We start from the raw sequence: 14,046 nt of genomic DNA on the forward strand, positions 1-14,046 counted from the left end.
TACACTTTCGTCTGCCCCTTGGGCTGCAGCATCGAACAGTCCCGCAGCCTGCTTGTATGCGTTCAGCGCGCGGTCGAGAGAGGCCCGGTCCGCTTCCGGCCGTCGCACGATGATGGAGGCCTGCGCAGAGAGCTGGTGTGCCTTGCATCAGCATGGTCGTGAGAAACGCACTCTCTGCAAACTGTCTGCCATGATCGAGAGATGGAGTTGAAGATGGTGCTGCGATGAGGGAGTGCACACGTTGAGGTGCACACGTTGAGGTGCACACGACATGGTTGTATGGATTGCGGGGTACCCCACATCTTCTTCCGCGTTGGGCGCGTCATCCATCTCCTTTGTTCCCTACATCCGTTCTTGCCACCATCTGCGACGCATTCAGTCAACATCGACTGTCGGCCTGGTTTAGCCATGCCTCTGACACTCGATCCGACACTCTACCTCCCCCCGCCCCTCGAGACCGGCATCTCCCCCAAGGCGGCCAACGCGCTCGCGCTCGTGTTCGCGGCCTCATATGTCGGGAGCTTGTATGTAGCTCCGCTCGTCTTCCCTTGGGCTGGCCGTACGCCCAAGGGCGACAGCACCACCGCTGAAGATGCGGCAAGCCACATCCCCGTAGGACACCGCGACCACCCAGCTACTATGAAGATGCGCATGCGCGCAGTCAGCATGGCCACGAGACTCAGCATTCTTGGCGTGTACTGGACAGTCAAGCAGGTTGGCGGGTACGACGTCCGCGGCGCCGTATGTCTTGTTTTTACTGCTCGCTAATTGCAGCTTGTCCCCACTCTCCGCCTTCTAGGTCTCCATTCGGCAGGCAGCCAGATGCCCCTCGCGTATCTGCTCGCGCCCACTCTCTTCCTTGGCCCCCTCTTCGCATCCTGGCTGGATTGCACCTTGCCTGGTCAAGCCCACTTTGGGCAGTGGCGTTGGGGGCTGGCTGAGCGGCGCAACTACCTTGTGGTACGTGTTGGTGGAGTAGTCAACGGGGGGCAATCATGCACGCACGCCATTTATTGGCCTTCTTAGCCTCAATCTCTTCTTCGCAGAAGGCAAGCTGACTCAAGGGTCCTGTCACCGAGGAGCTTCTCTTCCGCTCGTGTATCCTGGCCGTGTCCATTCTCGGTGGCCTTCCCGCTTCTTGGCTCGTCTTCGGCACACCTCTCTGGTTCGGCCTGGGTTTGTCCTCTTCCAGTGCCCGCTGCTGAAACTAGCGCATGCGCATCACGCTCTTCAAACATATCGCGACGGGGGAAGGACGCGTGACGCCCTCTGGCGCGCAGGCCTGGGATGCCGTATGTTTACTCCGCAGCAGCTAACCCCAGTTTTCCAGATGTCGTACACCACGCTCTTCGGCTGGTTCGCGTCGTACCTATACATCCGCACAGGTGAGCACCACTGTTCTGGTCCCGTTCACGACTTGGCCACCCTGGACGGTTGAAGCTCTGACGTGCTTACTGACGTGCAGGCTCAGTCCTTCCACCCGTCATCTCGCACATCTTCTGCAATGTCATGGGCATTTACGGCCCCGGCACAGCCTCGCGCCGCCACCCGAAGAACAAGCTCGGTGAGGTGTCCCGTCGGAGTATCTGACAGCAGCCATCTCAGTCGCGTATCTCGCCGGCATCGCGGGCTTTATTTGGGGCCTAACGAAGCTCTGAACCTGACCCAGGTTGTTCACCGTCTTGTCCTCTTGGTGATGTGGTGGTCATCTGCCCCGGTTTCGCGCAACACTGCCCTCGTTTTCTGAATCCTATCTCTCGGTACGCAGCATGCACGATGATTCCGCGCCTCGCTGCGATTGGCAGAGTGTAGGATTGCCTGTGTCGGCGGAAGCTCGTGCATCGTACACCAATATACCCCAACGGAAGACCCCCTGTCTAAACGACGGTGCCGGCGTTGGAGGCAATACGAGGCCAGAGGTCGGCGCACTCCTTGGCGACACTGCTGTTAGCTACTCAACTCGGCAAGCGTATTGCTGAAGACTCACGGGCCGTTGATGGCCGAACCCTTCATCTCGCCCTTGGCGTTGACGATGACACCGGCGTTGTCCTCGAAGTAGAGGAAGACACCGTCACGACGACGCCAGGGCTTGCGCTGGCGGCAGATGACGGCGGGCATAACCTTCTTGCGAAGCTCAGGCTTGCCCTTCTTGACGGAGGCCATGACCATGTCGCCGGCGGCGGCAGCGGGGAGACGGTTAAGGCGGGCACCGAAGCCGATAACCGAGATAACGTAGAGGTCTGCGGGTTAGAAATAGTCGCAAACTTGGGATGGAAGGGCGCGAAGTTATGCGGAGCGAGGTCACCCATCATCTTCCTCCGGATCCTCTGCAGAAACCTCTCGCGCTCGCAGATATGGTGCGTGTGATATCGTGCCGACAGGGCTACCTGCGCGCTCCTCTGCAGCGCTAATCCAAGCGCTGTCTCCTGCCGTTCTTTGCAACGCTGTTCCGCACTCGCACGCCGTGTAACTCACTCTTGGCCCCCGAGTTGTCAGCGCAGTTCATGATGGCGCCGACGGGGAGACCCTGTTGTCAGCATACACTCGTTCACCTAAACGCACGAGGGACATCCTGAACTTGGTGCCGGTGGCAGCGTTCTTCGACATTTTTGGCGGTGAGGGGTGGTGGTTGTCGGACGACGAGGACGATTGACATGAACCACGAAATCGACGACGACCAACCTCTCCAACTCTGCCACAGATGTTACTGAACCGGTAATTTCGGCGTTTAAGAAATTTGGTGGTCTGTTCACTCACTGGCCGCCCTTTCCACGTGTGATAGCTACAGAATCAAACGTCATTACCCACGTGAGTACCACGTGGAGCTCCATCAGCAATGTTGGATACCGAGGAGGCGCGTCGAGGGCTATTGCGACCCTGGGGACAATAGCAGTAGTATGGTGAAGACGCGTCTCCATGAGATTCACCATCACTACCTTGATCATCTTCACCACCTCCACCACCTCCACCGTTTCCTCCACCTATCGCCTCGCATTTGCTCTTGTGATGACCATGCGCCCTCCCAGCGCCTCTGCAGTTCCATCGCTCGTCTCTGCGGATGGAGAACCCTCCTCCATGGCTTCCTCACCACGCACTCCAGCCACCACCGACAATGACGCGATCTCCGTCCTCAATGGCAAGGAAGGGCCAGCAGCAGACCCAGATCAAGAGGAACCTATTGCTGTTGATCCAGAGGTGAATCCTTTCCCCGCAACTTTGATGCGAGTGTCTGCTGACATGGCTCTGCGCCCTCATCTCATCGTAACATCACGCCATCATATCAACATCATCACCACTATTGTAATGAGCCCCGAACAGGACGCCGTTCGCGCAAACCGCCTCAAGTTCTTGCTAAGCAAGTCGGAGATCTACGCTAAGGTCATCGGCGATCGCATGGAGCGGCAGCAAGTCGAGAAGGCCAAGGCTGAGGCGCGGGCGGCGACGCGACGCGCCAATAAGGAGAAGAGAGGGGAAGCAGGGCCGAGCCGAGAGACGCGGAGCGGTAACGCCACCGCGTCCCCGCGTAAGCGAAATGTTCGGGACGAGAGGCCAGTCAAGCGCGCCAAGCTCGAGGCGCAGGTCCAGCCCGAGCCAGAGGTGGAAGACGATGGTGAGCCGAAGCAATACTCGTTCCGCCAGCCTGAGCTTGTAACCGGCGCCAAGTTGCGCGAGTACCAGCTTGCCGGGGTACAGTGGATGATTTCGCTCTACGAGAACGGATTGAATGGCATTTTGGCTGATGAGATGGGCCTCGGCAAGGTATGTGATCGAATGACCGCTGCTGAGCCTAGACGTTGCAAACTATCTCGTTCTTCGCACACCTTCGCGCCAAGGGGACATGGGGGCCATTCCTCGTCGTTTGCCCACTGTCGGTATTGCACAACTGGATAACTGAATTCGAAAAGTTCGCCCCCTCCATTCCGGTGGTGATGTACCACGGCGCACCAGATGTACGTGCTGAGCTACGCGCAACACGTCTCCAAGCCCCATCGAATTCGGGCGTTGGTAACATCCGCGAAAATGTGTATCAAAAGGGCAAGAAACGACCCGCCACCGCGCAGTTCAAGTTCAAGCGCATTACGAACACGACAGACACGTTCCCGATTGTCGTGACGACATACGACATCTGCATGAACGACCAGAGGCACCTCAGCGGGTTGGACTGGAAGTTCATCGTTGTAGATGAAGGCCATCGGCTCAAGAACCTCGACTGCAAGTGAGTTGCAACGAGGGCCAAGCTGACGGGAGGCTCATCCGCGAGTTGAAATCGTACAAGAGCGCAAACCGAATGATTCTCACTGGCACGCCGCTTCACGTAAGTGACGTTTTCCGAATGCGTACTCATATCAGAACAACCTCGCTGAGCTGTGGTCGTTGCTGAACTTCATCCTGCCCGACATCTTCGATGATCTGGACGCGTTCCAGCAGTGGTTCAACCTCGGAGACATGGGGGACGAGGGATTGTTGGACAAAACGGCCATCGTTACATCTCTGCACGCTATTCTCAAGCCGTTTCTTCTCCGACGTTTGAAATCAGAGGTCGAGCGTGGCCTACCGCCGAAGAAGGAATATCTTCTCTACGCTCCTCTGACCCAGGAGCAGAAAGATTTCTATCAGGCAATTCTTAGTCGCAACCATCGCCAATACCTCATCAACGCCATCGCAGGTATAAACCCAGACGCTGAGAATGGCGCCACCCTTCTGAACGACGAAGTGGACGCTTCCGGGCGTGCGAGCCGTAACAAAGGCGAGGTCAATTATCACATCGAAACGAACGACTTCAAGTATCTCCGTAGTTTGGAGAAGGCCGCAGAATCCAAAGAGAAAGAGAAGACCGCGGTGATCAAGCCTAAGCAATTGACAGCTGAAGAGCAAAAGGCTTTGCGGGTGGAACGGGCTGGTGAGCACACCTTGTCATATCTCGAGCTAAGGCCGCAGTCAAGACAGTCAACAACTTGCGTCTGCAAAATCTCATCATGCAGTTGCGCAAAATCTCGTCACATCCCTTCCTTTTCAACTGGCCCAAGGATCCGGAGACTGATTCAGAGATTGTCGACGAGAGCTTGATCAACGCCAGCGGCAAGATGCTGCTTCTCAACCGCCTTCTGGATGCCCTTTTCGCCAAAGGCCACAAAGTGCTTATTTTCTCCCAATTCACAACCATGCTGGACATCATCGTGAGTATTTCGATCGAGCCCTTTTGACTTTCGTAGGAGGATTGGGCGACCCTTTACAAGGGCTTCAAGCTGTGTCGCATTGACGGGACTACATCGCAAGAGGAGCGGCGCAGGCAAATGGAGGAGTTCAACAATGGCGGCGATGGGCCGGACGCGTGCAGACTGTTCATCCTCAGCACGCGAGCGGGTGGCCTAGGCATCAATTTGGTGGCGGCCGACACAGTTGTCTTTTTCGATCAGGACTGGAGTAGGTTCCAACGTTTTCTTTGCTGATCCTCAAGACCCGCAAATGGACCTGCAGGCACAAGATCGTGCGCATCGCATTGGTCAAACCAAACCTGTTCTGATCTTCCGTCTTGTGTCAGAGCGTGAGTGTCTTCGAGCTACACATCTTTCGGCCAATCTAACAAAAGACACTGTTGAGACGAAGATCTTGCAAAAGGCCGGCCACAAACGTAAGCTGGAGGCCCTCGTGATCCAGCAGGGAAAGTTCGGCAAGCTCGTTGATGAGAACGGGCGTGTGACACTGGGGCGTAGCAACCAACGTGGGCAATCAACAGCTGACATGGCCCGAGCTTTGCTTGAGCTCGATGGCGAGGAGATCAACGTCGCGGCCGCGTCAGACAAGATCATTTCAGACGCCGATCTTGAGATGCTCCTCGACCGCTCGCCCGAGGCATATGCGCGCCAGAAGGGGTGGGCTGCAGGCCTCGGTAAGGTCGGCCAGCGGGGCCGTGAGGCGCAGCTTGCCAAGGGTGAGCGTACGGCATTCGAGGTTTTCGAGACGGAGCGTGACGAGGCGGCTGAGGGACTCGCGCACATGTTTGAGGATGAAGCCGAGAAAGGAACAGAAGAGTAGTGGTCTTGTGATGACCACGCACCTCCTGTCCATTTGTCCTAGACCACACCCTGTCCACGGATCAGTAGTTGTAGATGATAGTGTACATGCATAGCTCCTAGCGCCGGTTACGTCCGCCCTCGCCGACGACGCCCAATGTTGTGCGCTTGCTGGCAGCCACAGCGGCGGTATCAAGTTCGGCCTCACGCTGGATGCGCTGGATCTCATCCAGAATGGGGCGATAATCATCGTACCTAGCGCTCGCCAGATGGAAGCCCTCGCGACGCAGCGCTTTCCCGCGACTCCCGCTGCGATTGTACGCCATGCCGGCCCAGTATTCGCGGGTGCGCTCGTAGAACATCCTCAAGTTCTCGCCTGGAAGCGGCGTGGAGAGGACGTCTTCCTCGGTTCGGCCACTGTCCTTGGCCACTCCCATAAACTTCGTAGCCTCGCGCCGCAAAGCATCTTTTTCCGTTTGAGACAGCGCCGCGTGCCGCGCCGCACGGGCGTCGTCGTCGCCCTCCTCCTCGTCCTCAAGCGCGTTGAGTTCCTCTTCCTCGTCATCCTCGTCATCCTCGTCATCCTCCTCCTCCCCTTCCTGCTCATCCTCATCCTCTGTCGCAGAGGAGTCTGGGCCATCCTCATCGTCGCTCCCCGCCCACGCCATCTCATCGATGCCCGTTCCCCGCAGATGATTGAACCTGTCCAATTTCTCCAAATTGAGCGTCACGAAATCGTCCAGAGTATATTCACGGGCGGGGGCTGCCGTCTCAAAGATTCCGCCATAGATGAACAGCGTGTTTTTCACGATTGCCAGCATCGCGTTGTATCTCGTCAGCGGTACAGTCTTTTGCGGGTCGTCGTCGTCGTCGTCTTCCAAAGGCATCGGGGACGGTGAGGGTGAAGGGTTCCTTGTCGACTCCAGATTGTCGCAGCCGTCGTCCTGAGCCTCATCCATGTCGATGTCCTCGTCCTCGCCGTCTCTCCGCTCCATCGCAGCCGCTTTGCGCGCTCGCCGTTTGCCGCCAACCTTCTTCTTCTTAAGATTCAGGCTTGACCATCGCCCGTTTCCTGCGGGGTTATACATGAAGCTTGTGTGAGCATTTCTCCTCCAACGCTCATCGACCGAGCCACTATTCCCACTAACAGGTCGTTGTAGAATACCGATTCCATACTCTCTTCGTCCCTTTCCTCGTCGAGCACACCGCCGAACAGCACGCCGACTCCCTTACTCGCCCAGTACGTCATGCTTGCACCCGATCGTAGCGTCGGTGCGTATCCTACCTTCTTGCGGCGCTCCCACTTAAGCTTGGACAGATCCCCGTCCATGCGCAGCAGCCAGCAATCGTCAAGTGGCATCCCCTTTGGCCGCGTGCCCTTCACGTACTCCTTCCGGTAGCCACCGTAGAGAACCGCGCCCTCCGGGCATGGAATGAAGCTGAAGCCGGAGCGTGGACCTGGCGCACGGTCTTTGTCGATGTGCTCGATCTGATGCCATCGGAAGGTGTCCATGTCGAAGACCCAGAGGTCCGAGAGGTAGTTGGCTGCGGTTAGGTGCCATCACCAGGTGGTCTTCCCTTCGTTGCGACCCACGCCCATTTCTCACCGTCTCAGCCCCACCGGCCCACCGGCCAGCACCTAGACTTACTCTTTACACCGACATCAATGAACCCGCCGAACAGAATGACATAGTTCTTCCACAACACCATGCGGTGGCCGCTGCGTCCTGTGGGCCCGCGCTTGAACTCGATCCTGTCCCAACTGTGAGTTTTGCACGAGAAGAGCCACATGTCTCGGTAGTGGTGAAAGCTTGTTTGAGTCGGACTTGCGTACTCTCCCCCAAAAATAATGATACCACCGCCCTCAGCGAGCCCAGCACCCGCCACGCCTGCGGCACTGCTGCGGGGTGCGGGTGCCGTACCACTTTTGTACTCGCGCCATTCGTCCTTCGCGACGTCATACCGCAGCACGGACGGATAAAACGTCGCCCGCTGTCCGTCAAAGTGTTCTCCGAAAAGGAGATACAGATGATTGCTTTCTGAGCTCAACGTCGAAGGCGAAGGAAGGAATAGCGCGCCCGTGCGCGGCGGCGGCGGACTCTCGAGCCTCGTCACGGTATTTGCGGCCAGCTAGGAGTCAGAATCCGAGAATCCATACGCTCACCGCCTCCATCTCCGCCCTGTAGCGGTCAAGGATCGCGTCGAGGTCTTCTTCATCCTCCTCCTTGGCTGCCTTGCTCTTGCCCTTGGAAGAAGCCTTTATGGCTGCGGCCTCCTTCTTTGCCGCCTTGGACGCCTGCTTCTCCTTCTTAGCAGCCTTGGCCGCCGCTTTGCCGGTGTTTGCACCCTTCTTGGGGCCCATGATGAATCGTGGGTATACGCAGGCGGTGTGATCAGTATCGGAAACGTGCGGAGGCTGAAGACGACATGCTAGACTTGTCTGGAGCACTAAAGTGGAGGTCCGGAATGACGCCGCCACATGGGCAAATTGCCGTCTGGGTGAGGCGGAGATTGCGGCGCGTCCCTTGTGATGAGCCTCGACGCGTTGAGGCCAGGACGTCACAATATCAATCTGCGCTCTACCAAGTAACTCCACTCCGCACACAGCACCATTTTGCCTCTCTTTCCTCCTCCTCCTCTGTAGTCCTCTCCCCTCCTTTCCAATCTCTCACCGCAATCATCAACCATCTCCCACTGGTGACCTCCGGCGCGCAGAGCGGATCCAACTCCGGCCTTGACTCACTACGACAATCACTCCGCCGCGTACGGTGCCTTCACCAACATGTCCGATGTCAAGCTAGACACCACAGTCTTCTTCAAGCGCGCGATCAAGATATTTGACGCCTTGAATGTGAGTGAAAGCAAACTTAGAGGTTCGCAACGCAGCTGATACGCTCGTCTAATGCTTCGAATGTTCACTTCCATGCTATGTGGTAATGTTCCTTCACGCTGTTACCTTTTGCCTTTTAGGATGCTACGGGGGATACTGCCGATCTTGCGGATGTCGATGCGCTCCAGATCTTTCTGGGCGACGCAGGTGACGACTCGGCCTCGTTTAACAAAACGGCTGCACTTCAGGTGAGTCAACATTGCAAGCAGCCGCCGTGGATACGCCGCGCTCGTGCTAACTCGACGTGCAGACCTACTTGCTAGGATTTGAGTTCCCGTCCACCATCATCATCTTTTGGAAGTCATCCAGGAAGGTCACGTTCGTGTGCAGCTCGTCAAAGGGTGAGTGGCGTTTCAGTCCGCCACTGATGTGACAGCAAAGATTCTACGGCAATTGCAGCCTCAGCAAGGGGTTGAGATTGATGTGCGCGTGCGCGCCCCCAAGGATGAGTCGACGGCTAGCGTCATCCCCGACCTCGTTTTGTCGCTCGCCGACATGAAGCTGGGCATTATTCCTAAGGACAAGGCGACAGGCAAGCTGTCTGATGAGTGGAACACGGCGTGAGTGGGACGGTGTGGATCGCAAACTGCGAGCACAGCTGAATGCCAGCGTCGCCAATGCCAAGGCTGGCCTTCAAACCGTGGACGTGACGGTTGCCATGTCGGCCATCTTGGCCGTCAAGGACCAAGACGAGATTGTGAGCTTGATTGCGTCACTTCGATCGTCATGAGTTACCTCTGCTAATGCGCGTAGGATGCGACGATCACTGCGGCGCGGCTCGTCTCTACGTGTATGGAAAAGTATTTCAAGTCCAAAATGGAGGCCTTGATCGACCGAGGCACCGAGATCACCCACGAGGCATTCTCGCAGCTGGTGGAAGAGAAAATCGGAAACGACGACAAAGCTGCCGACATGAAGCTCTGGAACAAGAATCCAAAGCTGGCGAACGTTGACTTTACTAATACCGACTGGGTTTACTCGCCGATCATCCAGTCCGGTGGCGATTACGACCTCCGCGTGTCGGCGTTCTCCAATGAGAACAAGCTGAAGCCTGGTGTCATCCTCTCCAGTCTGGGCATCCGGTACAAGTCGTACTGTGCGAGCTCGGCGAGGACTTTCATGATCAACCCCTCCAAGGTGAGGACACAGAAACTCGCACGGTTCTGACAACCTCGCAGAAACAGGAAACAAACTTCTCGACTCTCCTCGACGTGCGCCTGGAGGTTATCAAAATGTGCAAGGCGGGAGTCACCGCGAGGGAGCTTTACAACACTGCCCACGCTGCGTTGCAAGAGCGCGGTCTTGGTGGGCATTTCCCCAAGAACATTGGCTTCGCAACTGGCCTCGAGTACCGCGACAGCGCCTTTTTGCTTGCACCCAAGAACGAACGCAAGCTGGAGGCGAACATGATTCTTGTCATCTCACTTGGCCTGCAGGATCTGTCAGATAAGAACGGCACGTGAGTTCATAGTCCCTCATCACGACAAGGACACTGACACTCCAGCTACAGCCTGCTCCTCTCCGACACCGTCCAGGTCGGCTCCAACGGTGGCGCCTCCCTCACCGAAGGTTGCGTAAAGCTGCGCGACGTGGTCATGGAACTGGACGAGGAGGAGGAGCCAGAACCCGAGCCCAAGCCCAAGCCTAAGGCTACCAAGCCGAAGAAGCCAGTCAGCAACGGGACCACCAAGTCGCCAGCGAAGACTCGCGGCGCAGCCGCTGGAAAGGCCACCCGCGGCGCTCAGCGCGAACAGATCGAGTCCACTACCGAACAGCGTATCAAACTGCATCAGCAGGAGTTGCACGCGCAGCGGAAAGCAGCTGGCTTGAAGAAGTGGGCCAATGGCGGAAAGGGTGGAGATGAGGGGCGAGGCAAGGTCATCAAGAAGTTTGAGTCATACAAGCGTGAGGAACAACTCCCCGGTGTTATTCAGGATCGGCGAATCTACGTCGACACTGCTCGCCAATCTGTGATCCTGCCCATCAATGGCTTTGCGACACCATTTCACGTTTCGACTATCAAGAATGTCTCTAAAATCGATGAGGCTGAACACATCGCCCTGCGCATCAACTTTCAGTCGCCAGGACAGATTGCGGGCAAGAAGGAAGACATGGTGAGTGACATAGGTTATCGTTTTACTGACGCCTCAGCCTTTCGAGGATCCAGATGCGACGTTTGTACGCTCCCTTACGTTCAGGTCCAAAGACAGCAGCCACATACAGAAAGTCCACAACCAAATCTCTGAGCTCAAAAAGGCCGCCACAAAGCGCGAGGCCGAGCGCAAAGAGATGGCCGACGTTATCGAGCAGGAGCGACTGGTCGAAATCAAAGGCCGCCATCCCTATATCCTCAAAAATGTCTTCCCCCGCCCGAACATGGAGGGTAAGAAGATGGACGGCAACCTCGAAATTCACACCAACGGCATTCGCTTCCGACCTGACGCACCCCCGGGGAGGCAAGGCGACAGGGACCACAAGATTGATCTGCTGTTTGGCAACATGAAGCACTTGTTCTTCCAGCCCAGCGAGAAGGAGCTCATAGTGCTTCTACATGTCCATCTCAAGGCCCCAATTATGATCGGTAAGAAGAAGACATGGGACGTCCAGTTCTTCCGAGAGGTGTCCGACATGAACTTCGACGAAACGACTGGCAAGCGGCGCAAGGCACGTTACGGCGATGAAGATGAAATCGAGCAGGAACAGGAGGATCGTAGGAGGCGCGCCGAGTTGGACAAGATGTTCCAGGCGTTTGCCAAGCGTGTGTCGGATGCTGCCCAACAACAGCAATACGAGATTGAAGTCGACGTGCCATTCCGCGAGCTCGGCTTCAACGGTGTGCCGCATCGCACCAACGTCACATTGATGCCGACAACTGACTGCCTCGTCCACCTGAGCGAGATGCCGTTCACAGTCATCACTCTGTCGGAAATCGAAATTGTCCATTTCGAACGCGTTCAGTTCGGCCTCAAGGCATTCGACATGGTGTTTGTCTTCAACGACTTCAAGAAGACCCCGGTCGCCATCAACTCGATCCCGGTCGTCCACCTGGACAATGTCAAGGAGTGGCTGGAGTGAGTTCGTGCATTTTGCGTTTCTAACGTTCAGCTCCGTCGACATTCCCATCTCTGAGGGTCCCGTCAACCTTTCGTGGCCTCAGATCATGAAGACGATCAACGACGACCCCTACGAATTCTACAAGGAAGGCGGTTGGGAGTTCCTCACAGGTAACGGCGAGTCGGACGAGGAAGACGAGAGCTCCGAGGGGTCGGTCTTTGAAGACGAGAGCGACGACTTTGACGAAGATGAGAGTGACTCCGAGTCGGACTTCTCAGATGACGACGCCGATTCGGACGGCAGCGGCGGCGACTTCTCGGATGAGAGTGGCGAGTCGTGGGACGCGTTGGAGCGCAAGGCCAAGCGAGCAGACGACAAGCGTACTGATGAGTTCTCGGACGACGACCGCAAGAAGAAGAAAAAGGGGGGTCGTCGCTAGAGCTCTCGCTAGATCGCGCTAGACTGTCGTGTAGCATTGTGTGTAACAGGGCTCATTGCCCAACGTGTGCTGTCGATTCTGTCGCATTGCAATGGGAGCGATGTAGCTTGACGGCGTGGATTCTGATGGTACTTTGCGGCACACACACCACTCACTTCGCTTAACACACCCTGCTGCTCACTACCCTCATTCGACTACACGCAACGAACCACACATTGTGCCCCAGGAGGATCGGGGTTGTGGGTGGGATGGTCAGACCGTCCAACATGAGCCGTATCTCTGTTCGTATAGTGGCTAGTATGCTCGCTTGTCATTCAGATGCGCGGGAGACCGGAGTTCAATTCTCCGACAGAGAGAAATCATTACCAGTAAACTCGTGGAAATCTTTTTCAACGCACGGGGAAATCGGAGGTGGATCGGGAGTGCGCAGGGGCTGCGAGCCGTGAGCGATGGACAGTAACAGGCCAAGAGACACGTCTGCGCATTGCAATTAAAAGCAGACATGATGCCCCGGTCATCTTCTCCAAGACCTAGTGCTCCTAGGAAAAGGCTTGAAAATGTTGTGTTGCCAAGCCCTCGCATCCGCCTAAGGCTGTATCATGCACTCCCTTCGGACGTGCGACTGCCAAACGGTGAGTGGGGTGAGGTGACACCACCATCTTCAGAAGCAGTTCTAGGACTTAAAAAAGGACGTCCGCGGGCGCCACACGCGCAAAACCTCACGATTAAACGCGTATATTGTTCCATGGGATTACTATCGACTTTCAACCTTCCATCGCCACAAGCATCGGTGCGATGTCAGGAGTCTTTTACTCAAAATTTCCTTGAGAGCGAACTCGTGCAAGCTGCTATGCTATGCTGACTGGGGATCAGGTCGGGAAGCATGTACGGAGTTGGGCTCAGTTCTTCTGACATCTGAGCCAATACATTCCCATTATAAAGTTGTCACGCCTAGGAGAAGGCTCAAGGTTGAGCGCTCAAGCCTTGGGGCGATATGAATCATGCTATAGGTGATAGGCATTTATTCGGATGAAACAATTGTTACAGTATGTCTACAAGGTGGATGAATACGATTGTGTAAGACTGTATACTGGCCAGAACCAGCGCCGTTCAAGGAGGATCAGTGTCATGAGAAGGACATGTAAATGCCATAGACGGCTGTCTGTCGTGACAACCAAGTAGTTGGTCGGTGGTCAGCCTAACCAATGAGTTGGGCCACGCTTTGCAGTTTATCGCGAGCGGTTTTGACGCTAGGGGCATGTAGGAAACCTGAGGGGAACTCCACTTTACGGGTGGATCTCGCTCATCGACGACGTACTGACGACATCCACCAACAACAGTTTGATGTGCTTGCAAACTCTGAGGTGGGAGTGCTAGGCTAATCGTGAGTTCACGAGATGTCACTCATCACTGTAGAGCCAGCGACAGCACAAGGTCAATCCGTCTCCATGGTGTAGGGTTCTCATACTAGCTTTGGCAAGCCTCCACCAAGGTTTCTGAGGGCCCATTACAGATCACGGAGGCGGGCCGGCGTTCGAATCGCGATCGGATCCAGCGGAGTCCAGACCGTAAGGTTTAGGACTGTTTGCGCCATCAGCTAGTCAGGCAGTCGATTGAGCGTCTCACACCCCGATGTTCAGGGTGTGGTG

The 14,046-nt window shown here is 56.2% G+C and overlaps 5 protein-coding genes across 5 annotated transcripts; 3 read left to right on the forward strand and 2 right to left on the reverse strand.

The window, feature by feature from the left end:
* Positions 1 to 408: 408 nt before the first annotated feature.
* COLE_06133 (uncharacterized protein) lies at positions 409 to 1,658 on the forward strand (the record flags this gene model as incomplete). Its single annotated transcript, XM_018420923.2, has 6 exons — positions 409 to 741; positions 775 to 960; positions 1,065 to 1,176; positions 1,212 to 1,385; positions 1,466 to 1,564; positions 1,597 to 1,658. 6 exons carry the CDS (start codon positions 409 to 411, stop codon positions 1,656 to 1,658), a joined length of 966 nt encoding a protein of 321 aa, XP_018277233.1.
* Positions 1,659 to 1,877: 219 nt separating this feature from the next.
* Positions 1,878 to 2,506, reverse strand: COLE_06134 (60S ribosomal protein uL14; the record flags this gene model as incomplete). Its single annotated transcript, XM_018423757.2, has 3 exons — positions 1,878 to 1,941; positions 1,988 to 2,240; positions 2,476 to 2,506. 3 exons carry the CDS (start codon positions 2,504 to 2,506, stop codon positions 1,878 to 1,880), a joined length of 348 nt encoding a protein of 115 aa, XP_018277232.1.
* Positions 2,507 to 3,012: 506 nt separating this feature from the next.
* COLE_06135 (uncharacterized protein) lies at positions 3,013 to 6,036 on the forward strand (the record flags this gene model as incomplete). Its single annotated transcript, XM_018423756.2, has 9 exons — positions 3,013 to 3,195; positions 3,319 to 3,759; positions 3,792 to 4,216; positions 4,249 to 4,315; positions 4,351 to 4,900; positions 4,939 to 5,177; positions 5,214 to 5,424; positions 5,459 to 5,545; positions 5,591 to 6,036. The coding sequence occupies 9 exons, from the start codon at positions 3,013 to 3,015 to the stop codon at positions 6,034 to 6,036; spliced, it is 2,649 nt and encodes an 882-aa protein (XP_018277231.1).
* Positions 6,037 to 6,133: 97 nt separating this feature from the next.
* Positions 6,134 to 8,376, reverse strand: COLE_06136 (uncharacterized protein; the record flags this gene model as incomplete). The annotated part of the gene is made up of 4 exons (XM_018423755.2): positions 6,134 to 7,106; positions 7,163 to 7,559; positions 7,664 to 8,144; positions 8,179 to 8,376. The coding sequence occupies 4 exons, from the start codon at positions 8,374 to 8,376 to the stop codon at positions 6,134 to 6,136; spliced, it is 2,049 nt and encodes a 682-aa protein (XP_018277230.1).
* A 420-nt stretch (positions 8,377 to 8,796) lies between these two features.
* COLE_06137 (uncharacterized protein) lies at positions 8,797 to 12,397 on the forward strand (the record flags this gene model as incomplete). Its single annotated transcript, XM_018423754.2, has 10 exons — positions 8,797 to 8,865; positions 8,985 to 9,092; positions 9,155 to 9,245; positions 9,281 to 9,464; positions 9,514 to 9,601; positions 9,658 to 10,041; positions 10,083 to 10,363; positions 10,409 to 11,018; positions 11,056 to 11,975; positions 12,010 to 12,397. The coding sequence occupies 10 exons, from the start codon at positions 8,797 to 8,799 to the stop codon at positions 12,395 to 12,397; spliced, it is 3,123 nt and encodes a 1,040-aa protein (XP_018277229.1).
* Between the last annotated feature and the right edge of the window lie 1,649 nt (positions 12,398 to 14,046).

This window comes from Cutaneotrichosporon oleaginosum, assembly GCF_008065305.1.
Source record: "Cutaneotrichosporon oleaginosum strain ATCC 20508 chromosome Unknown ATCC20508_contig05, whole genome shotgun sequence".
Taxonomy (NCBI): Eukaryota; Fungi; Basidiomycota; class Tremellomycetes; order Trichosporonales; family Trichosporonaceae; genus Cutaneotrichosporon; species Cutaneotrichosporon oleaginosum.